Source organism: Trichoderma virens (assembly GCF_000170995.1).
Source record: "Trichoderma virens Gv29-8 chromosome Unknown TRIVIscaffold_86, whole genome shotgun sequence".
Lineage (NCBI taxonomy): Eukaryota > Fungi > Ascomycota > Sordariomycetes > Hypocreales > Hypocreaceae > Trichoderma > Trichoderma virens.
The window spans coordinates 74,065-96,749 of NW_014013663.1; the positions used below are offsets into that span (position 1 = coordinate 74,065).

Consider the following 22,685-nt stretch of genomic DNA (forward strand, 5'->3'; position numbering starts at 1 on the left):
CTTTGTATGACAGGGTATTTGGAGTAACGGCGTACAATTTTGATGTGGGGATCTTGTTGCTAGCCGTGCTACGATTGTCTTTCCTCAGCGTTTATTTTATATCCTAGATATGATAAAAGTAATCCTATCAATGTAATGGCAAGCCTATTCCGGATGCGTCAATATAATTCTATTCTTGTCATATCTCATATACATGGGGTGTAGCACTCCCCCTTTGGCGGCTCTTGGCTGCTGTTGACACACTACCTGTTGTAGTGATTTAGGCGACACTGGGATTGAAATCTTGTCGCAACAAACAGTAACAAGATTTGTTCAAAAGTTCCCCAGAGCAGTGTAGTATCCAGTGCCGAAAACCCGCAATCTCGGCTCTCTACCTAAACTTCTTCTATGACACTATCGACCATTAACAACATGCAAGTTAAGTTGCATCGCGCCATGCATTGTTTTCATAATCAAGGTGAAAGGCCCGGCTACGCGCGTATAATGAATTTAAGGATATATAAGAGCGAGGGTCCGCCGCTCTCAATGCAATTTCTTATCCTCTCCTCTTTTGCTTGCGGAATTCCCTCAACCGCAGCAATCCACTGCGAAACTGTCGCAACCATTTGCGACACGCATTGCTGAAAATCGCAGCCAAAAAAGCCCCTCAGCCATCGCATTTTCTTCCTAGCTTTACTAGCTGACAGCTCAGCAACTGGGGCCGTGTCTAGCACAGTATCACCCCGCTGGCTATCGTCTTTTAACTGGCCGGGCTCCCCGCTTTGGTGCAAATAGTTGCCGTGCGCCTTGACAATTTTATAATGGGTGTAAGTATGTTGGTAGTATGAGCGAAACGCCGAAGCCGCTGTGTGCAACTCGGGTCTCAACTCGGTGTTCAACTCGGTGCTCAACAATGGGCAACAACAAGTATATAAGTGCTCTGCTTGATCTGAGATGTAGCATTCAATTCAAATAGCATCACTCTCAATTAAATCAATAGCTCAATTCCCTTCAAACAAATATATACCAACTTTCAAGTCCACTCTCAGACTTACCAACTACTCTCTTTGCAATGGCCCCTACTCTCTATATCGCCGACGACACATGCTCTCGCGCCGCTCAGTTGGTCGCAAACGAGCTTGGCATTGAGCACGAACTGGTTCACTTTGATGTGTTCGGCAGGACCACATCCAGCGGCGAGAACTTTGCTGCTGTCAACCCTCTGCTCTACGTCCCTGCCCTGAAGCTGGAAAACGAGACCAAGGACGTCATCTCCGAGACCATCGTCATCTGCTCTTACTTCGCTGACCAGAAGCCTGAGGCTGGCTTGATCCCCGCCGCTGGCACCCTGGAGCGTGTCAAGTACGACCAGTTCCTCGTCCAGCTGGCCACTGAGATTGCTCAGAAGCACATTCCTCTTATGCGCAAGCTCATGACCCCTGAGGGAATCGAATTCCACTCCAACAAGCTCCAGAAGGCATACAAGCTCCTTGACGACCGTCTGGCTAAGACCCCCTACCTATTCGGCGACAGCCTCACTGTTGCCGACGCCTATGTCTGGGGCACTTTCTGGAATTCCCGCTCCGGTGTCGACCTGTCTAACCTCGAGAACATCGCCGCCTGGAAGACTCGCCTTGAGGCTCGCCCCGCTGCCCTCAAGACGCTCAAGGAAGAGGCTGAGATTGTCGCAGTCCACAAGGCCCAGATCGCGGCCAGCGCTTAAATATCTCGGACTTGATTTGTACCTTTTTTTCCCCTCAGAACCAAATCGTAATCCAGGGGAAAGTGACTTTTGGAATTAGCGAAGTTGTAATACAACACAAATAGAGTGGGGTGATTTCTTGGAATAGAGGAGTGCGGCTATAGAAACAATATCACGAGATTTATAGATTTACGGAGAGTATCCATAGAACCCAAATCAATTTAAAAAAATTTCAATTCTCTATCTTATGGGGTCGCAAATAAAAAACAAGAAGATTCCATTGATTGTGCATTTAACTGCGTAACATGGCGAAAGCCGAGCCAAAGCACTTAACAGAGCCAAGAGACGCCAAAGTTGCCACCATCCAGTAGCTTGGAACTTGTCTGAAAACTCGACCAAGTTCATCCCCTTGATTTGCACTGGGCGGAGTACCACCCATCAGCATTTAGAGTTACACTTAAGCTCTCCTAGACTAGTTCAACATGGATTGGATGAGCGATTTTGATTGGTTCGGAGTTGTATTCATGTATCCGTTGATATGCTTCAAGTGCGGAAGCTTGGCGTGCAAGGTCTTTTGATTACAACGGTTAGGCTATCGAGTTGTTGACACGAATACAGAACAGTAGAGAAATCGGCCAGCTGGCCTTTCTCTCAAACTTAAATTGAGAAAATTGCAACTCTTGCTTGAAGAGAACTTGTCAAAATTACGCATAGTTCTCACCTCTGTATCGAAATGAGTCGTGAAAGCGTTCGTTCCAGCTGGAGGTTTATCCTCGTTTGCGCCTTGGTTGCAATAATTGCGAGCCCGATATTTACCAAAAACTTGCCATTTCGCCATTTATTTCTTCAATCTACCAAATCTGAAATGAAATCAGGCAGCCTTAGAATCATATCCAATGCCAACGTGGTAACCAGACCAAACCCTGAGGTCGTCGGTTCGAACAGAGATGAGGTGGCTGATTCATCGGTCCACCTGCTCCGGAGCGCCTCCAAAGGTTGGACATATATACCGAACATAGACGCAGAGGAATCCGATATAGAAACAAACAAGCCAGCAGGCCCAGAATCACGCCATGTACTGCATCATTCCTTTGCGGATATTGATAACAACGATGGGCTGGCTGTGGTGCCTTATGGAAATGGTTTTGTCAATGGAATTATTCAAGCGTTTCAACAAGACCTTCATCTCGTCCTCCGTCCTGATGACATATGGTTGGCTATTACGGTCCAACTCAGCTTCTACATCAATGGCCATGCCGAAGAGATGCGAAAATTCTTTGTTGAACATGATGACAAGAAGGAACTCGTTGTCGACTTAACTCCACAGACCATGGAAAATCTGGATATTGCATACGCTGCAAAGCTTTTTGCCGGATTAATCCAGGAAAATGTGCGGGTCCCAGATCTTAAAAGTTGGATCCTTCCAGACTTTTCCACAACAACCGATAACGATATAAGCGTCGCGGCAATGGTTATGATGGCAACTACAAAGGCATATTTTGAATACATTATGTTGTGCGGTTGTGGATTTCCAAGCGTCACACTTCTCGGGGAGAGAGATGACTGGGTGAAGCTTTCTGAGAGACTACCTAGACTTGCGACATTTGGCGATGAACCTGCGGAATGGAGCAAATTACTCGTCAAAGTGGTCGAGAAAATGATTGAAACGTTTGATCACCCAGATGACGAAGCTACAAAAGAGTTCTGGATGAAGGCAGTCCATAGAACTGGTGCAGAGGCTTCAGGCCGGGGACTGGACACGTTATCTGGATGGATCACGGCATTCTGCTTCTGGAACGAGGAAGGCAGAATGATCAATCAATATTCAGATGAATATATAAAATTATCTTCATTCGACGGGGAGGGAGATGAAGACAGGAAGAGGCTCGTCATTGATGATGTCATCTTCCCGATCATCAGAGCAAAAAGTGTGCCACAGTCTGTGGTTCAAGTACCCGTCAAAGTTCTGGATGCATCGACAATGCTTGAATATGAAACTACCATCATAGCAGGCTCTGTAGGTATGACAGCAACTACGAGTGGGAGTGAAGTGGCGCCCGACACTTTCCAGCCCCGATCAGGTTGGTGGATGTTACTCGACGAGGTTAAACAGCTTGGTGCGGAAAAGCTGGAGAAGTATGTGGAGATTCTACAGGAGCGGCTCAATCTATCTTAAGGGTTTTATCGTGGCCTACTATATTATCTCATATTTCCAGAAAGAAAAAAAGCACATTGATGGCTTTCAACGTGTTATTTTTGTTTTGATTTTCCATGATTCTTTTCTCCCATTGGTTTCATCACAATTCTTGAAGCATCTACTCCCACATCGCAAAGAGACACATCTACAGCATTGCGCTCATGGAGTGGAGCTAGAATATATTGATGTTACATTTGACAGCATAAAATCGCAATAAAACCAGGCCCCTATGTCCATATTCATTTTATCAATAGCTCCTATTTTTCGTGTTTCATTCCGTTACCCAACTTGTTCATTTCTTGCACTCAATTCTCCATTTTATTTACCCCTCTTCTGCGGGACAACGTGTCACTTGCCAAACTAATTTTAATACCTTTTCCATCATGGGAAATAATCCCTTTTAATAGCACTATGGGCCAGATGAGATGCCTCGAGGAGCGGCCTGAATTTTGGCGCCTTGTGGCGCTCGCTGTGCAAACCTGTATACCTAATTGTTACTTCCGCAATCCGGTAACACTTTATTCTTTCTTTAGGCGACACGGCTCGCTTAGTCCCAATAATTCCAAGACACCTACGTGTACATCTAAGCTCAATCGGATATCGCAATGTCCTGTGCAAATGCTGTTGGAAAGACCCATCTTCGCCCTGCTGAATTGCCGAACTACGTTGGCCTACACGATGTAAGGGGAATGCAGATAGTATATTCCAATGGCGAATTTGAATGCCACGTATTAGTGCAGAAGCCCATTTACGCGCCCCTACATAGCCAACACAACACAATGCTAGGTCATGCAAGGGGGTTAAGTGCTAGGAAGTGCATCCGCATGAGACACGGAATAGTTCAGATGCAGTCCCGTCACAACCTGCCAATAGTATTGACATCTAGAGGCGCGTGGTTTTTTGACTAGCTTCAAGCGAAAAAAACCCAGCTGGTAAAGATCTCCGATTGATGGGACTAGGCTCGGATACCATCTAGATAGTCTACGAATAGAAGAGACCCTTTGCCTCTGCATTGACAAAGCAGCATGGTTGCAGCGCACCTTAGAGTGGGGAAGCAGCTGATGGCCCATCGACGCTATTGCTTCATCTCGATGCCGTCCACCCTCTGAGAATAGATCCGTTGGGCTACGAAGCACCAGAGATATGCTACCTTTGCACAGCATAAGTTTACAATATAGAATTCATTTAGTTTGACAAAAAGTTTCCTTTGCTGAGCAGTACTTGTTGGAAAACATCGCATAACATCTTGTCGGCAACTTTCGGCTCATGAAAGAAGATAGTTGTAGAGAGAATGAGCGTTTACAGAGTGACTCGTTAGATTCTCAAATAATGAAGCTCTTCGTGAATGTGACAATGCGAATACTCGATGCTTCTGTCACGGCCGATCACATATCGCATTGGCCACCGCGGGGACACGGCTGAGGTGCATGGAGCTTTACGTTCCTCTGCATTCACCGGCTGCACGTACCTTGTACCTGATCATTAGCTCCAAATGTGTTATAAAATCGCATTAGTAGACTCCCCCGGCACATCGTCTTTCTTAATGGCTGGAGCCGTCCACCGGTGAGACAAGTGCATGGAATAGCATCATACAAGCACTTAGAACATGTATTACCGAGATAGCGCCAAGGATTTTGGATGCTTCGTTTATGTTGACACATTGCTTCACATGGGTCTCGGCCTTGATGATCACTTGTGGTTGCGGGGGTAGTATGCAATGCCTAAGTGGGGAAGCTTCAAAATACCTGTATGTACGGACGTCTTTGCACTTAGTTCTCCTCTTTGGTCTTCGTAACACGTAACTGACTTTCAGCCCCATCTCAGATTCTAGGCCCTATTGTTGCAAAGAGGCTTGCATGTAAAGATGTGTGGAGAAGTGTGGCGAAAAGAGCAAGGAGCAAGGGGAGAGGGAGAGGCAGAGACAAATCAGAAGGAAGCTGGATCCTAGTTCAGCTGGGCACTCTTAGCACGTCTCGAAATTGTTATGTTCAGATGTTGGGTACCTTTTCGGTGGAAAACATAGTCGTGCTAGAATATCATTGTCTGCCACGATTAAAAGGGGCGACCATTTTCACTATAAAAAACACATCTCCCACCCTCCTCTTCTCATCGCGCTTTCTACACACAGAGCAAACAAGCAAATAATCAATCCAATTCTTCATACAAAGTACCTCGATCACACTATCACTCCCATAAAATGTCTACCAGCTATACCATCTCTGTTGAAAATCAACGCGGTGAGCACACTAACTATGCAGTCTTCATGGATCCTCCGGAGTTCACTGGGGGCCAACAACCTTGGATGAATGTATGGTACACGTCATTCGTCCCTTATCATGGAAACTTTGAAGTCCGCACCGGAGCGGACTTTTATGCTTGTAAGAAAGAAAAACTGCGAACTAATTTATAAATTTTTTTAAGGGCTAATGATCAACTTGATAGGGGTCGGAACTGTGCCTACGACACCAGCGCCAGGCGTTGTAGTCACCAGTGGCATGAGCCTGTTAGCTCGTCTTGGTACAACTAACACTCCTGGAAGTAAGTAATAATGTGCTGAAGATCTCAAACATGGCCTTCAAACTAACGGCCTTCCCAAATAGGCACTTTTGACAAAAAGATCATTCAAAGCTTCCCCACTATTACCGAAATCACCCCAAGTGCCATCCCTGGTGCATATGAGATCAAGACTGGTACCGACTTTACCGTTCCTAACAACACCTACCTTGTCGGACTTGCAAAGGTCAACAACCGTGGACAGGTTGCCCCAGTTGCTTCAGTATGCGGATCTGCTCAACCCAAGGTCGCGGATCTCCTGCTAATTTGGAAAACCAGATTGCCCCACTGAACAATATGAATGTTCAGATTACCCCAAAGATGAAGTTCTTCATCTCCGAAAGCCAACAGGTTGCCGGTGAAATTGTTGACTATGGCTCCATTGCTAGAGACGGTGCTACTATTGACTTTAGCAGTGGCGAGGGTCAGGGCAAGTTTTATGCTCGTGTAGTCCAAAACACTGACGGTAGATTTACTGTTACTTACTACGACAATTATGACTAGGAATCGAGAAGCGCTGGGGAGCTACATTGGTAGCTACCAAGGTCAGATAGCAATTAGAATTAGCTCATACGTCTACCTAGTATTGAACTAATCGAGTATTCCTGCGATTATCATGTTGTAGCGCTATGGGTATTGTGTTTAGAGGATATCATAAGCCTTCTCTATACCATTGTTTAGAATCAATGTCAAGGGGCATTGAAGAGAGAAGCGTAGTATGTTTCGAATCTTCTTCAAAGCCCACACATATGTCGATTTGGCTTATTTCCAGGCATACACGACAATTGATAGTGGAGAATTCGGGGTCCTATCAAATTCTTTATCATAGTTTAACACTTTCCAAATTTTACACTCCTAAATTCTGAAGTTTGAGCCACACAGTTCAGGTTTCTGAAGCCCGTTAGTCTACGTCAAAGTGGCATTGATCCGATTTTGGCTGGTTCCCAACTACTCCCCACTAGTCCATCTACCATACCGAAGTTATTTCTAAGCCTCCTACCTTGTAAGCGGGCTATTAGCAAAATAAGGCTTCAAAAACTCCGTAATAGTATAAAATTGAGATGCGTATATGTCAACGACGGCAACTGAAGGCCTTCTGGGTAACGGAACATCGGTTCATCACAATATGCGCTGCATATTCTGTTGGCTATTCCTCCTAGACATCTTACATATAATCAGCCCTCTACTCTAATTAAAATTTCCACGCCTGACTCTGGACGCTGTAGGTTTTTGGCATAATTATCTCCAAGCATCGCTGGCGTCATAACACCGCCGCCTCTCCGATGCGCCTCTGTCCCACCCTCAAGAAGTGTCACTGCCGCCTCAATCATTGCGATGCCAGTAAACTTATACTGGTCGCCTTGGAATTTGAAGTCCACTAAAACTCTTTTTGATGTTGACTCATCACCTGTATCAGCTACTGCCAGTGTCCGATGGCTGAATCGGTGGCCCTTGAGCTGTTTGGGGGATGAACTGTAGCCCTCTGGGTAGACAAATCTAGTGAGGAAAAGTCGCGAGAAGGAGAAACTTAAGAACAAGCTGAGACCGATAAGGGGTAGAACGCGGATGAAATCGTGCACAGTGCTGGATAGTCTAATTCGTACGGAGAAGTGAAAGTTGGGTCCATATCCGTCTGTGGTCGTGTTAGGATCATCTGGTGCATATAGGCCCCAGCTCCGTCCCACAATAGCTCTCTCATTCCCTTGCCCCAGATTCTTCACTACACGGCTGAGAATATCTGGATTCTGTATTCCAAAGAAACTGGAACCTGGAAAAAGGCTGGTCTTCGCCTTCACGCTTGCAGGTTTGCGAGGAGAGATTGCGAACGGCGCGGTCGCCTCTGCGTAGCGGCCCGGCTCGTATAATGTGTAAACAGAGGCCATTGAGCCAATAGTGCCGCTACCGATGGTACCTTCCATCTCCTGTAGTGAAACGATGATTTCGCGTGTCTGTATGTTGAAAGTTTTGCGTATGTGGGACACAGCAAGATGCGTTGTTAGATCAGCCGGCACAGCGTCTAAGCCACAGGTGATAATCATCTGGCACTGTAAGCAATTCTAGCTGCTGAAGGCTACCTAGATAAACGCAAGACGTACTTTTGCATCTGAAATTTGAGCTGAATTGTCGTGTTCTTTGATCATATTCTGTACCCAGGGCATATCCGCGCTGCTGGTTGGATGTTAGGACATATCGATATGTGACGTCTTTTGATCTTTTACCAGTCGATGTAGTCAGTGCCATTTTCAGCACAAACTTCGAATACTTCTGGCCCACAAGTTGTTGGGTATGGTCCAATTACGTTGATGATGACTCGCGTTGACTTTACAACTTCCTGGATCTCTGCTTCAGAGTTCAGATCCAGAACACTAGTGGATCCTAAATACAATGAGAATTGAGCGAATACTCATGGTTTTAAAGACCAATTCATCTCCTGCAGCTTCGACTTTGAACTTCCTGGACACTACTTCAGGTTTTGTCTTGTTCCGGGCCGCAATCTGCCATCACAAGGATCCTGGAAATGTTGCAGTCATATACTGTCAAGTTGTAGCTCTATATATATTACTTTCCTTATCTACCGGAATAGTTCTCCGCCAATCAATGGCGTCATAAATCCGCCAGTATCTAAATTATCCAAGCTATAGGTCTTATTTCTGTTATATCTGTACGTACAAACATAGTCCTAAAGCTATGGGTTTGAAGTTATGCACTGGCGGAACTGCAAGGCCCATAGTCCGCACCCGGCCCAATAACCATCCGAACATTGCAGAGGAAAACCGAGCATTCAATAACGTCTCACTAGATCTGTACATTGGGGAGATTTCTCTTAGTTCCTTATGACAAACCCCATCAAGGCTCGCTTCGGTTAATGGCAAATTATTTATCATTACAACTATACAGCTTCTTTGCTCTTTGTCACCTTGGTCACCCTTGCAAAGTCATTCTTATCAATGCCAGCCAGAGGAAGCATGTAGACACGACCAGGAGCCTAACATAAATACATAATAAATCTTGGATATATTTTGCAGAATTATTTTTAGGATTTTCAAATGGTTGCGGAATTCGATTTCTTGCGGAGCGGAGTGAAGGTGGACAACTTTCCGCTGTCCGCTGACCTCAATCGGAAATCCTTCCACTATGCAATTGTCTATTAAATTTGCAGCGGAACAGAAATAAAACATACAGGCATCTTATCTAGTGCACTAGGATGGTGGCACGTAGATTCTGCCAAAAGGGGATATTTTTTGTCAGCCAACAGGCTACATCAACTCCACCGAGGTAGCTCCTATGAACTACTATCCAACTTAAATTCCCTAAAATTTCTCGGTTCCAACATTAATTACTATCAACAGACTCTATATTGGATATTATTCAACGCTTATCAAAGCGTTTTGACCTGTTCAGCCGCCTGTTTAGTCAAATAATACGTTGCAAATCCCATCCTTCATGCCTATTTCACATTACGAGCAAACTATCTCGGAAACTCGCTTGATATAATAAAATCATGGTCGGGTTCAGCCAGGCACGAGACATTCCATCACTAAGCGGAAAAGTCTGTCTCGTCACCGGAGCAAACTCGGGGTTGGGTGAGGCAACTGTCACAGCGCTCGCCCAGCACGGCCCTGAGAAGATCTATCTTGCAGCTCGCTCTCAGGTTAGGGCCGAAGAAGCCCTGGAGCGCATCAGAGCAACCTCTGCGGCGGCTCAATCTGCCAACATTATATTCCTGGAATTAGACCTCTCCTCACTTGAATCGGTCAAGACGGCGGCAGCTAGAGTCAATGCTGAGGTTGATCGCCTTGATATTGTTCACCTAAACGCCGGTGTGGCGTCAGTACCGGCCTCGCTCACAACAGAAGGATACGAAGTGCATTTTGGAACCAACTACATAGGCCATGCCTTGCTGACGCAATTACTGATGCCCAAAATGCTGAAGACAGCGGCGTTACCTAATGCCGATGTTAGAATTATCTCTGTGTCATCTTCGTACCACCGACTGGAGGGTACTAGCGACGGGATCTCTTTTGACAAACTGAAGACAACCATGGAGGGCACTGGCGGCGTTGTCTTGTACGCGCAAGCTACGCTGGCAAAGGTACTGTTCGCTCGTGAGCTTGCGAGACGGTACCCCGGCATAACTTCGTTGTCAATGCACCCAGGCATAGTCAAGACTGAAATCTGGAAAGGGAAGAAGGATGCAGGGTTGTTGATGCGGGCTTTTGTCCGTCCCATAGTGAGCTTGATCGGCGTTACCCCCGAGGAAGGCGTAAAGACACAGCTTTGGTGTACCGTTAGTAGGGACGTGAAGAACGGCGCATATTATGAGCCCATAGGAAAGGCAAATATGCGCGGAAAGTTTACGGAAGATGATAAATTAGCAGGCGAGTTGTGGCGGTGGACTGATATGGAGCTGCTTGCACATGGCGCACCTGGCTGGGCTAAAGCATAAGCATGCACGCTCATGGAGATATTTAATATTATAGGTATGAAAAGTATCAAAGAATAGTATAATATTTAACTGAAGGTTATTTCACTTAAAAGAGGTCTGATTCGGTATGGCGTTCGCATATGCGGAATACCATATTGTAACATTTGTCCTAGTCTGAACAAAGGGCTATTGCGTACGATTAGCATATGATATTTGCCTTATCATACATAATGTTCAATATTATATAGGGGAGTGAGTGATAATCCAAACTTGGTACTCACGGCTAGCGGCATAATAGTAAGTGAATCATGTTTGCTGTGCAACCAACAACTTAACATGCTTTGCAAAAAAGTGTTGCTAGAAAAATTGGCCCCGGCACTGCTTCACTGCAGATGCCATTGAGTAAATAAATATTCTTCTATCGTAATACCCAGCATTATTTTCGTTGTTATGCGTTTTTTCCTACATTTGCTTTCCCTCCCAACTCATACCTACAACGCCACGCAAATACGAGAATGCTCATACCAAATTCAGTGATTATGGATTCGGATCAGCCACTACGTTCGTATGAATATTACTTATATAGCAAGCCGCCTGTCCAGGAGCATTGTCACCTTGGTCTCGACGATCGTCGTCTGCGATGGCCTGCTTTTCAGCCGTTAACATCAATTATGGTTCTTGACGATGAGGCAGACCCTAACAGCTCACAGAGTCCACTATTTGGAGACGGGTTCATTCATCCCATCAGCAAATCGCCTATATCAAGACCGCCGGTATCATCAATCAAAGTGTTTGCGAGAGACCTATCGGATTATGCGGAATTTACCAGAGAGTTCTTCTGCGAGTGCGATGATGAAAAGTGGCCTCCTGATACGCCTCCAGATATACTCTCGAATATTTCATATCCATGTTCTTGCCCCGGTGGCTATAATGCACCTCCGCCCTTGGAGATTATTGGATCTGGCCCTAATGGATTGGTAACTATTGGCGACTACGTGTGCGCTGTTGTGCCCTGGCTGTGTTCTCTCAAAAACGAAATACTCAACGCAAACAATGACCTAGTCGGACGCGACCTAATGGAATATCCTTCCGATAGAAAATGCTATGTGGATTCAGTCTTAACCAACGAGATCACTTTAATTTGGTATGAGTCTGATGAGAAGATGACTGAATACTGGGCCTACCAAGCAAGATGCGCTAGGGAATATAGGGAAGCAGTTGCAAGGGGGGAGTACTGTGCAAATGGACAAAATTGTGGAAGGACAGCACAGAAGCGCGAGGTAATAGATGGCAGAAGGGGTAATGAGATTCGAGTACCTCCTAAATATTGATATCTTCTTAATGAATACACTCATTACTCAAGATACTGAATGTATGTATGCATGTGATATTTCTCTAGGTGAGCGAACTCGCTGGATCGAGCGTCCACTGCAGGCAGTTGTTTTCTCCCCACCCGCCTTTCTTATAGTTAGTGCCACCACAATTGAAGCTCTCAACAAGAATAAGCATATTTCACTTGCACTCATTTAGATCAAATTTCTTGACCTAACAGCTTTGCTTAACCTCAAAAATCATGTCGATTGAAACGTTTATAATTTCGAGAGCATTCCGCCTTTCTTCTCACCATGTCTGCTGCATAAGATAACCACCGAAGAGAGTTTCAGCTCCGTCGGCGATGATCTGGCATAACCAATCAATAGCACTGACGCAATGATCTCTCCGTGCCCAGTAGCCGGAGTTAAAGCAATTATTTTTGTTTGTAGAAGGATCTGAAGCTGATAGGGCCGACGATGGCTGTGCACCAGCTGTGGTCGAGCTTTGTGAGGCTGGTGGCCGAGTTGAATGCTCACTATTCCCTCCATCACTATCACCTCCGCCGAGCAGTGGTAGAGAGCATATATCTAAGTCCTCATCCTCATCTTCATCGTCATCGTCATTTGACTTATCCGTTCCCATAGGCCCTGGAGGAATTGGTGTCGTTATAGGCGAGACTGTTGAATACTCTATGGTGTATCAGATTTTCTACCATTTGAAGTCCGCATATAGGTTCTTGATGACGACAAAGCAACATTATTTCTCCCAAATACAGATACTGTTTTGCAGAAAAGTGCTGTCAAATACATTAGTTTTGTTGGCAACGTCTAATTTTTCTGATTGTCATTCTAGTGAACGAGTTTGTGCTACGCTCAGATATTCCGACCTGAGTAATGTCTTCGTGGATACATAGGTGGGTGTTCTTATTCTATTCGCGGTTGGGCGTATGTAAGTTCTATTCTATTGGTGCAAAATTCAAGTCCAACTCTGGAGACTCTATTTATAAAACCGCTTCTATATGTTATATATTATAATAGTCTACATGATGCCCAATAATGTGATAGTCGCAACCGTTCATTTATATGACACTTATTTCCAATCCCACCTCCTGGCTATCCATCGCAGCGTATATACTAACCCAAGTAGAACAGGGACTTCAATCAATGGGCCAACTGTCGAGGCAAGTGCTTGGTCGCTATCAGGTCCGAATGTTGCCACGGCTACGGCAATAGCAAGCTCAAAATTATTGCTTGCAGCTGTGAAGCTCTGGGTCGTTAAATATTCGTATTTGAAGCCAAGCAGACGACAAATTGCAACAGTCGAAAAGAAAACGATAATGAAGTACACAATTAGTGGAGCAGCAACCCTAATAACAGAAACAATCTGATGAACGACTCGGTGGCCCTGGGAGGCAAATAAAACAAGGATCGTGTACAAAAGGCCAATGAGTGACCAAGGGGATGCCAGTGGGATGAATACTCGTTCGTACCAGACAGGACCAGCTATGCCACGGAGTGCGAAGCGGGTGATTATAGCAGCCCCGAGAGGTATGCCGAGGAATACAGCAACACTGGTGGCAACAACTGAGTATGATACCCGTATACCGTTTGGGTCCTTATCGATGATGGATATGAAGAAAATTGCGAGGGGTGCAAAGAGAACCATTTGCAAGATTGAGTTTATAGCGACAAGAATTGCACAGTACTCGTTGTTACCTCCGGCAAGGCCATTCCAAATCAGGACCTGCGCGATCGTTAACAGGAATGCCTCCAATTATATATCGTTGTCAGTTTTATACTCACCATGGCAATGCATCTTCCAAGACCAACAAGAATGAGACCAATACGGAGTTCAGCTTTGTCAGGAAGAAACGCCCAAGAGAGGCCAAGCTACAACGCCGAAAGTTAGCACGTGTGGTGTATTCCTTCGATATTGACTGTGCTTGTGGAATGTAGTATTTACCATGAGGAAGGGAGCAAAAATCCAGTTAACAAGTACACTGAAGCCAATCTGCTTCCACAATTCCTTATGAGCGAGGACTTCGTGCATCGATTCGTATCGCACTTTGCAAAGGATCGGATACATCATGACAAGCAGTCCGACGGCTTCAAGATACAGTCAGCAGGAGTAACATGATATCCATCGAAGCTGTCCGTGGATAGATCAAACATACCAATGGGAACAGAAACTCCTACGAACTCGCCTTTCTGCAAGGCTGTAGACATGCTTGGCACAAAGTTGCCTAATATTATACCAATAGCCATGGCCAAGAAAATCCATACGGCCAGAAACCGATCGAGGAAGCCCAAGGATTTGAATGCTGAGAATTCTCGTCGATCCCCATTTTTCCCCTGCTGCTCCAGATCCAACGGAATGGGTTGGTCAGAATCTGTGAACAATTCAGGAGGTAAGGTTTGGGAGATGGGCTTGTCTCGATCAGTTTCCATGCTGAATACAGTTGGATGTAAGTGCTTGGGGGTTGATGTTGTGCTGATTTAGTTGAAGAATGATGGCAGGAGGCAAGACGTTGGTACACTGAAGTTTTAAAGGATGATATATCTAAATCCAAGGGGCTACTTGACTATCGGTGTAATTCTTGGTCTTACAAACACCAAACAAAATCGCAGCTCGGATGTTCTAGCAACACCCATGCACTTGACTCAACTAGGGTGCTGCAGATACAAGTTTAGCGCGAGAGATGCTGACTACAGCGGCTCTCCTACTAAAAAGGGAAACTGGCCACAAACTAACCTATGACAGCCAATCATACACAGGGCCTGACACACTCCCAACTACCCACATCAAAGAAATTCTGCCTTGTGGAAATGGGAACTGTCTCCACATGCATTGATAATGGCTTTTAGAATACTTCAGTTCTTATATTTCCATCTTCCCTAGTTTTGTTCTGTCGAATAATGCCAAGACAGTCTGGATGGGGTTGACACACTCCCTAGCTATCATTGGATGCCCGGGCATACCTCAATGAACATGAAGCCGGCAAAGGCGTGTATTAATGATAGCCAGCCGCAATGACAATTTGAAGGCTTTTTCTCGAAGCTAGAATGTCGCCATTTTATCGACGACTTCAAATTATCCGAACCATCTCTACTCAACAGCTATTTCTCCAAGAGGCACTGGTTGCAATGGATACACCTGAAGCGCCATGGCACGCCGCCTTTCCCGCGCCAAGGAAACAGGAGCCCGGGACAATGACGCGGGGAGAAGTTCTCAAAATGATGAGGGATGGCGGAAGCGTGGCAGGGAAAGATTACTTGCTGGTTGATCTGAGGAGGACTGACCATCAAGTATGCCTAAGCCTCAGCTAACGGTAAATTTGCTTCGTTGGACTGACGAGAGCCGAATCTAGGGAGGCACCATCCGGGGCTCTATCAATCTTCCTGCGCAAAGCTTGTACCCAGCCCTACCAACAGTTTACAATATGATCAAAGCCGCCGGAATTTGCAGGGTTATATGGTATTGCTGTAGGTTTATTCTTGTTTCTGCGGGGCGATGACCAGGCTAATGGCCTGATTTGTATAGCATCCTCCCGTGGCCGGGGCACACGTGCTGCTTGTTGGTTTAGTGATTACCTAGAAGAGAAAGGAGATGAGAGTATCCAGAGCCTCATTCTACTCGAGGGACTCAAGGGATGGGCTAAAGGAGGTCCTGAATATGTAAATTGGGTTGATGGCTATGAAAAAACTTACTGGGAAACCCAGTAATGTTACTTGAATCCCTGGTGGTGGAGGCCGTAGGAATGCCCATGAGTTGATTACTTTTCTGAATCTCGGAGGAGGAAAAAATATGTCTAGCGACAATGCATATGGCTTGAACTAACAGAAATAATCGTCATTAGAAGGCCGTTTGTTGAGCTGGGACCAAGTATTGACCGAGTGGAGCATCAGACGCATTGACAGAGGCGCGAATCTAGCGTTGACGAGCCCAGTCAGCCTGTCAGTTAGCGGGGCGACCCTTACCATTAGCGCTCAATATTTTGACACGAGAATATAAGAATACGGGATATGGTGGTGCTCTTGGCCTCGGCCATTTCCCCTCTGCCTCAGAGTCCTAGTGATGAACGGTATTAGGTTTCTCTGTGGTTGTATAGCCCGCCAGAGCCGAAGTTTGACATCTTTACATCCTATCACACGGCACCGTTCGAGAATTGTAAACATTTATCCAGATCTAGGAAGACGGCGTCTATCCCGGGCTCGCCTTGCCATGAACGGGCACGGAGATTTAAACAATACCCACGCTGCTAGGGTCACTTCTGTATTAGAAGTTGATCCTGAATATAGCAATAAGTCGTTGGCGATCGGTGCTCAAGAAGATGATGCCCATATTCGGCAACAATACCGACCCTTTTTACTGCCCACGGATACGGGGGATGACTGGGTTGCAAAATTGGAATTGGCGACGACATTGAAGATGGTTGAGGCAGAAATCCTGAATAAGAAGCAAGACCGCCTCCGAATTCTTGTGTTATACGGTAGTTTGAGAAGCAGGTAAGCGCACTAGCTAATTATCTGCACGTCGCCACTAGTCTTTCAAGCTTTGGCTGCTGACATATGAGACAGATCTTTTTCCCGTTTTCTGGCCTATGAGGCTTCTCGCATTCTGTTTCGCCTAGGATGTGATGTTCGGGTATATGATCCAACTGGTCTGCCGCAAAAAGATGATGTGCAGCATGATCACCCAAAAGTCCAAGAGTTGCGGGAGCTGAGCAAATGGAGTGACGGGCACCTTTGGGTTAGCCCAGAGCAGCATGGAAATTTAGTGAGTTTACACATCGCACAGGATTTGGAGTGCGACGGACTCTAACATCAACAGACGGGTTTATTCAAGCAACAAATAGATTGGATCCCTCTGTCGTCTGGCTCAGTACGACCTACTCAAGGCAGGACCCTAGCCATCGCGCAGGTCAGTGGTGGCTCACAATCATTCAACGCCGTCAACTCGTTACGGATTTTGGGGAGATGGATGCGCATGTTCACTATACCGAACCAAAGCTCTGTGCCAAAGGCATATACCCAGTTTACTTCCGAGGCAGAAGGTAACCGCATGATACCTAGCTCGAACCGCGATCGCCTTGTGGATTGCATGGAAGAGATGGTAAAGTACACAATTGTGATGCGTCCTCATTTCGAGCTTTTCGGGGATCGATATAGTGAAAGAGAAGAAAGAAGGCAAAAAGAAGGAGCAAATGCATAATGAGCCTTACATTCTAGTCAAACCTACGTGGTTCTGAGTCTTTGCAGAATTAGACGGCGCTAGTTGCTTGCGATGTTTTAGTCACGGAAGACAAAGAAATGAATTGAACCACTACGTGTATAGAAGAATTTATAAATTTACGAACATGTAAGCTATTATTATTCATATTTCATCCTGTGGCTTGGATAGAAGGCGCATTTGCTCCTAACGGCTCGTTTTAAACCATGATGTGCGCACCTCAGTATGCACGTATAATGGTCATCAATCTTTGACGGCAAATATCTTGTACGAAGCTGTAGAAGATTCTTAGCCCATGAATATAGTGGAAAGACTTGCCTAACTTACCAGTCCACTCATTGAAGTCAACATTTTTAGTGCTAGCCATGCTATTTTCCGTCGAGCTGCAGCCGGTTTTCGCACAACAATCCTGGTCTTTCTCCGCAGAACAAGAATCGCGAGTGGAAAGACTCTTACAGCAGTTGTCGGTCATCTCACTGTGATAGACATTTAGGTCGTTTCCTGAATCTTGTATGATGATGCCTGGGTAGGTTCCCTGGTTAGCATGAAATCTCCATAGCCAAAGGTCACATTCCACTAACCATTGAAGCCAGCTTCTCTTAAATACTTCTGGTACATCTCCACTTCACTGGCTCCTGCAATGCAACCAACATACAAGGTCATGCTCCTCTTGATGTTGTCTGGCAATGGACGCTTGGCAAGAATGTCTGAAATGGCAACTCGTCCACCAGGCTTCAAGAGACGGAACATTTCATTAAAGACGAGTTGTTTCTCCTCTTCAGGAACAAGATTGACGACGCAGTTGGATATGACGCAATCTGCAATACCGTCGTCGAGAGCAATGCGCGTGATTTGTGATTTTACGAACTCGACGTTATTCTTGCCCCACGCAGCTTTTAGTCCCTCTGCCTTCTTGAGCATATCCTAAACAAAAGAAGAATGTGTCAGATGAACAAATGACTACTGCAAACTTTGAACTAACCTCATTCATGTCCACGCCAATCACTCTACCCGTGAGACCGACTTTTTGAGAGGCAAGGAAGGTATCAAGTCCAGCACCGCTTCCCAGGTCAATGACGGTTTCGCCCTGTATTATTTATTAGTCACGGAGTCGAATCGATTCTTGCTTATCAATTACGAACTTCACGGAGAGTCGCGATGGCAAGAGGATTGCCACAAGACAGGCCTAGGTTGGCATCCTGAGGAATCTCTGATAGTTCTTCCTTTGTGTAGCCAAACGCTTTCGCCACAGAATCGGCGTATTGAGCTTCTACATTTCCAGCGGCAGCTGAGTATCGCTTGGAAACTTCGGCATAAATATCTTGAACGTTCATGGCTGACTGATTGAGACACTACTTGTCACGGTTTCGTGATGAGTTGGAAAGACAGCGATTTCGAAGGGGCTAATATGCTTTTTAAATTTTAACTCAAGAGCTTCTGTCTATCAATGAACCTGCTCAGTAGAACCTTGAGGACTTATGAATACACACTAATAGTAGGCGGGGGCATAACGTAGACAGTCACCAATTCATTGCCCAATTTGGAACATCTCTGGGACCTTTAGGCTCAAGCGGCGGAGAACTTTCGATGATGTCGCACTATTCTCGATATGGTAAAAATTCGGTATGTCACTGCCCCTCCGTCTTTCACATTGCGTCTCCCAGACTCCCAGGGCTGGAAATACAAACCCTCCTTTCAAAATTTCCGTCTTTCTTCATAATCCCTCTTATAATCAAACATTGAAAACGAATAGCGTCAATTAGCTGAGTCGTTTGGTTGGTCAAAGACGGAAGAAGGATTCAGAATGCCTGGGTCTCCGCCCTCCGCGATGATATCCAAGTGGTCATCCAAATCCCCCAAACAACAGGCTACTCGAATCCGGAACAACCAACGACGGCATCGAGCTAAAGTTAAGGCTCATATAACTAGCCTTGAAGAAGAACTGGCCGAGACACGGAGACAATTGATTGCCGCCGAGCATAGCATCGGGGCGCTTACGGCTGAAGTCGAACGTTTACGGAGTGAGGCGAGAAAAAAGCCCACTATTGCCAGCGTCGCGCCCGTGAAGTATCATTCGGACTCACCTATGTCTCATACTGTCTTAGAGCCGCCCTGTTGCAGCCTTTCGCACAACCAGAGACAGCTAGGCGATTCATCATCGTATGAACGAAAGGCCAAGGCCGACCTATCGTTTGACATACCAGCTATGGCAAGCAGTACATTGACAGACAACAGCAGTCCCCTTGTAGGGTTGCACGCAGGGAACAGTAGAGGAAGGGATGATTTAAACCTTGCAGTAGCCTTTGTAACTCAGTATGACTGCCACAGCCTCCCACCACCACGGCCTGACGAATCTACCACAAATTGTGTTGCTGCATATCAAATTATTGGGCAACAGAACTTCAAAGGAGTTGACATGGAAGCTATACATCAATGGCTCAAATCGGGATACAGAAGAGCAACGAGACCTGGGGATGGATGCACAGTTGTAAATAGCCTTCTCTATAGTCTTATCAACCATCTCAGCCCGGTATAGCACAGATACACCAGCAATATGATCCACCATATGGCAATTTTTTCTCATTTAATCATTACCTACGCGAAAAAAAACTTCATTATTCTAACTCAGCCGCCAGTTGCACCCACGGGGTGGAACCCTGTCGTTCTTTTAACGCTTGTTGCGTCTGGAGAGCCACGGTGGAACCTCGATAGGACAATCGATGTACCGATCTGCCAGTAACCAACTACTGCTGAATAACATCTATTGCCATCCCTTCCCTGAGCGTTGCACGTCAGGCTACAATCCTGCTCTCCTCCCTTCTCATCACGAATTATTCATATTTATCCACTCTTAAGCTAAGTGTACCAAAGTTTGTTATGGTGCCAGCCTACATGCATCACGCGGGAAAAGAACAGTCTCGCGAATATCGGTCAAGCCCAAATATCCCTGAACAAGGCGATTCAGCCCAACTATAAGATGCGTCAGTAGGGCGAATTGGGTGATGAAAACATATCGTAAATGTCAACTTACGCCCAAAACCACCCCATGGCGGCATACCAATTTCGTGAGCCTCAGTATATGGCCGCCACCCGGGAGAATCTGGATCGATGGGATGCGCACGACTTGTGAAGGCTGATCTTAATTCTTTATAGGAGTGGAGCAGTTGGCATCCCGTCACAATTTCTTGTCCGCGCAGAATGATATCGAAAGAATTCGTCGTTGCGTCATCCCGCCCCAATGAAGAGACATTGCAAGGACGAAGGTTCTTTGGAAAATGGGTTACTATGAATACATCTGTAGGTGAGTCCAAAGGTGACTGGTTGCTCGCAAAAAATTCTCCCAGCAATGCCTCTTCCTTTCTCCTGAATCACTATTAATAATGTTCAACTTTAACAAGGGCTATTGTGATGAATACATACGTAAGGTCGTCCTCAGTGTGAACTAGCTTGCCGAGCTGATCTCGAAGAATAGCTTTAGCTTCATCAAATCGTATGCGTGGCAGCTTGCCGTTCTTATCCAAGCCCAACTTGAAACTTCCAGCAGTAGGATGCAGTCTTAGTGCAGCTGCCGTGAGTTTGGCATACCTGTCGTGTTCTTGCAAAGACTTAATAATGAATACCAAGAGACTGTCAGCAAGCTCAAGAATCTCGGACCAATCATTCTTGAGCGCAAACACGAGTTCAAGCATCGTAAACTAGACTCTTGATTAGCATTTTGTTGCGCTAGCCTGGGATGTCCTGTGCATTCAGAATTAGAGGGGTGGGTGCCGGACCTCTGTCAGATGTCTTCCATCACTCTTTGGCTCTCGACGAAACACGGTATGAATGTCGTATACACGTTCAAGATCTGCAGCGAGTGCCATCCCTAGATGTACCTCACCGGTTGGTGCCAGCATCGCTTGCCTGCCGAGATAGTCGATATAGAAGTGATCCTCCTCTTCAGCTGGGAATTCGTAGCCCACAAATGCTGGCGTCGGAATGTAGTGAAAATCGTGGGCTGCCAAGTACTCGACGGCTAACTGGTGCACTGCCGAGAAGAGTTTGAAGATTGCGGCAGTGGCTGTAACTCGAGCGTCTAAAAGTCTGTTGTCGAGCCTCTGCTCTATAAGGAGGGTCCGTTCATCCAGCGAAGGCAGAGTCTCCCCAGGTGCTCCATGCAACCTCAGGTTACCTGGCAGGTTGGCCATTGCTTCAGACAATATGGTCAGTTCAGATGCTTGAATAATAACCAAGCCCGGAGAGTTCGCATCATCGCGTGCAGTTACTACGCCCGAGATAAGGACAAGCGATTCAGGAGTCAGGCGTTGAGCGTCATCAAACATGGCAGTGTCCGCGCAATCTGTACTTCCCAGCTTGCATTTAAAGAATTGGCCATTCTTTCTTAATAGGAATGCAACTGAACCACTTTGTTCAACGCGACATGTGCTGTGGACACGGCCGGTAAAGGTGGTCTGTTCACCTTGAGCACCGCCCTTATCCGAATTGCTACTCATAGCCTGAAAGTTAATTCCTGGTACCTCGGCTGCACCCAGATCAAAATTCTGAGCGGTCATCTGAAAAGTGTTACTCTCACAACTAAACTGCGCCGAGGATTAAGACTGTCGGCGAACCTTGCCGGGGCCTAGTTCTGTAGAGGTGTGATTTGATCTGGGAAGAAAAAGAGAGGTTGTTGGACACTGGAACGAACTCTTGGAGAAAAAGTGTTATGTGCAATTTTGTTGCTTATTTTTAATGGTAGAATACTAAATGAGAGACATTCGGCCGGTTGCCCAAGCGGTTGTATTAGGCACTGCCTTGCTCTAAGTAAAGAGAGGCGTGTTGCTATGAGGTCAATCAAAACAGCGATTGATCTGTAATATAGCTGCTTCCGTCAAAAATAATCTCAACAATTGATATTATTGGCGTAATATCTTCCCCCCCTTGACTAAAAGATTTGACATATTGTTACAGAAGGAGGATTGTGGTGACGAAGGTAGCAAGGTACATTGTAACACCGAAGGAAGGATTCGAAGGATTCAAGTGTGCAAAGATCAACTGAACTAATCAAGGCGCTAGGCCTGATCACTCGAACTCGCTCACGTATTCCTGATCCCTCAGGAGCGTCAACTTGGAGAGTGCGATATCTTCCTTCGTGCATCATAAAGAGGATGCCCCCACCGACTACTGCATAAGCTCATTCCTCACCCATCGATGCCCGTAGAGTCGTCTCATGGCCCAAAGTCTAGCAGCAGTCTTCATTTTTTAACCATCATTTATTTTTTGTGAGGTTGAGTGTCGGCTATAGT

At 45.9% G+C, this 22,685-nt stretch overlaps 12 protein-coding genes across 12 annotated transcripts; 8 read left to right on the top strand and 4 right to left on the bottom strand.

The window, feature by feature from the left end:
• Positions 1–1,051: 1,051 nt before the first annotated feature.
• On the top strand, positions 1,052–1,702 carry TRIVIDRAFT_47548 (uncharacterized protein; the record flags this gene model as incomplete). The annotated part of the gene is made up of 1 exon (XM_014097010.1): positions 1,052–1,702. One exon carries the CDS (start codon positions 1,052–1,054, stop codon positions 1,700–1,702), a length of 651 nt encoding a protein of 216 aa, XP_013952485.1.
• Positions 1,703–2,546: 844 nt separating this feature from the next.
• TRIVIDRAFT_159064 (uncharacterized protein) lies at positions 2,547–3,857 on the top strand (the record flags this gene model as incomplete). Its single annotated transcript, XM_014097011.1, has 2 exons — positions 2,547–2,676; positions 2,740–3,857. The coding sequence occupies 2 exons, from the start codon at positions 2,547–2,549 to the stop codon at positions 3,855–3,857; spliced, it is 1,248 nt and encodes a 415-aa protein (XP_013952486.1).
• Positions 3,858–6,010: 2,153 nt separating this feature from the next.
• TRIVIDRAFT_77102 (uncharacterized protein) lies at positions 6,011–7,044 on the top strand (the record flags this gene model as incomplete). Its single annotated transcript, XM_014097012.1, has 4 exons — positions 6,011–6,256; positions 6,321–6,416; positions 6,479–6,654; positions 6,711–7,044. 4 exons carry the CDS (start codon positions 6,076–6,078, stop codon positions 6,933–6,935), a joined length of 678 nt encoding a protein of 225 aa, XP_013952487.1.
• Positions 7,045–7,606: 562 nt separating this feature from the next.
• On the bottom strand, positions 7,607–9,241 carry TRIVIDRAFT_204450 (uncharacterized protein; the record flags this gene model as incomplete). Its single annotated transcript, XM_014097013.1, has 5 exons — positions 7,607–8,476; positions 8,528–8,600; positions 8,651–8,807; positions 8,995–9,053; positions 9,102–9,241. The coding sequence occupies 5 exons, from the start codon at positions 9,239–9,241 to the stop codon at positions 7,607–7,609; spliced, it is 1,299 nt and encodes a 432-aa protein (XP_013952488.1).
• Positions 9,242–9,933: 692 nt separating this feature from the next.
• Positions 9,934–10,878, top strand: TRIVIDRAFT_68316 (uncharacterized protein; the record flags this gene model as incomplete). Its single annotated transcript, XM_014097014.1, has 1 exon — positions 9,934–10,878. The coding sequence occupies one exon, from the start codon at positions 9,934–9,936 to the stop codon at positions 10,876–10,878; it is 945 nt and encodes a 314-aa protein (XP_013952489.1).
• A 650-nt stretch (positions 10,879–11,528) lies between these two features.
• On the top strand, positions 11,529–11,934 carry TRIVIDRAFT_225604 (uncharacterized protein; the record flags this gene model as incomplete). The annotated part of the gene is made up of 2 exons (XM_014097015.1): positions 11,529–11,852; positions 11,920–11,934. The coding sequence occupies 2 exons, from the start codon at positions 11,529–11,531 to the stop codon at positions 11,932–11,934; spliced, it is 339 nt and encodes a 112-aa protein (XP_013952490.1).
• A 1,326-nt stretch (positions 11,935–13,260) lies between these two features.
• On the bottom strand, positions 13,261–14,618 carry TRIVIDRAFT_47474 (uncharacterized protein; the record flags this gene model as incomplete). The annotated part of the gene is made up of 4 exons (XM_014097016.1): positions 13,261–13,914; positions 13,974–14,060; positions 14,134–14,276; positions 14,345–14,618. 4 exons carry the CDS (start codon positions 14,616–14,618, stop codon positions 13,261–13,263), a joined length of 1,158 nt encoding a protein of 385 aa, XP_013952491.1.
• A 696-nt stretch (positions 14,619–15,314) lies between these two features.
• TRIVIDRAFT_47227 (uncharacterized protein) lies at positions 15,315–15,893 on the top strand (the record flags this gene model as incomplete). Its single annotated transcript, XM_014097017.1, has 3 exons — positions 15,315–15,476; positions 15,539–15,653; positions 15,712–15,893. The coding sequence occupies 3 exons, from the start codon at positions 15,315–15,317 to the stop codon at positions 15,891–15,893; spliced, it is 459 nt and encodes a 152-aa protein (XP_013952492.1).
• Positions 15,894–16,392: 499 nt separating this feature from the next.
• On the top strand, positions 16,393–17,382 carry TRIVIDRAFT_47403 (uncharacterized protein; the record flags this gene model as incomplete). Its single annotated transcript, XM_014097018.1, has 3 exons — positions 16,393–16,676; positions 16,749–16,947; positions 17,002–17,382. The coding sequence occupies 3 exons, from the start codon at positions 16,393–16,395 to the stop codon at positions 17,380–17,382; spliced, it is 864 nt and encodes a 287-aa protein (XP_013952493.1).
• A 261-nt stretch (positions 17,383–17,643) lies between these two features.
• TRIVIDRAFT_194105 (uncharacterized protein) lies at positions 17,644–18,734 on the bottom strand (the record flags this gene model as incomplete). The annotated part of the gene is made up of 5 exons (XM_014097019.1): positions 17,644–17,675; positions 17,728–17,922; positions 17,982–18,324; positions 18,383–18,487; positions 18,543–18,734. 5 exons carry the CDS (start codon positions 18,732–18,734, stop codon positions 17,644–17,646), a joined length of 867 nt encoding a protein of 288 aa, XP_013952494.1.
• Positions 18,735–19,228: 494 nt separating this feature from the next.
• TRIVIDRAFT_58420 (uncharacterized protein) lies at positions 19,229–19,936 on the top strand (the record flags this gene model as incomplete). The annotated part of the gene is made up of 2 exons (XM_014097020.1): positions 19,229–19,616; positions 19,698–19,936. 2 exons carry the CDS (start codon positions 19,229–19,231, stop codon positions 19,934–19,936), a joined length of 627 nt encoding a protein of 208 aa, XP_013952495.1.
• A 490-nt stretch (positions 19,937–20,426) lies between these two features.
• TRIVIDRAFT_135359 (uncharacterized protein) lies at positions 20,427–21,836 on the bottom strand (the record flags this gene model as incomplete). The annotated part of the gene is made up of 3 exons (XM_014097021.1): positions 20,427–20,763; positions 20,821–21,095; positions 21,174–21,836. Coding segments are annotated over 3 exons (1,275 nt in total), but the record flags the coding sequence as incomplete, so codon positions are not given.
• Between the last annotated feature and the right edge of the window lie 849 nt (positions 21,837–22,685).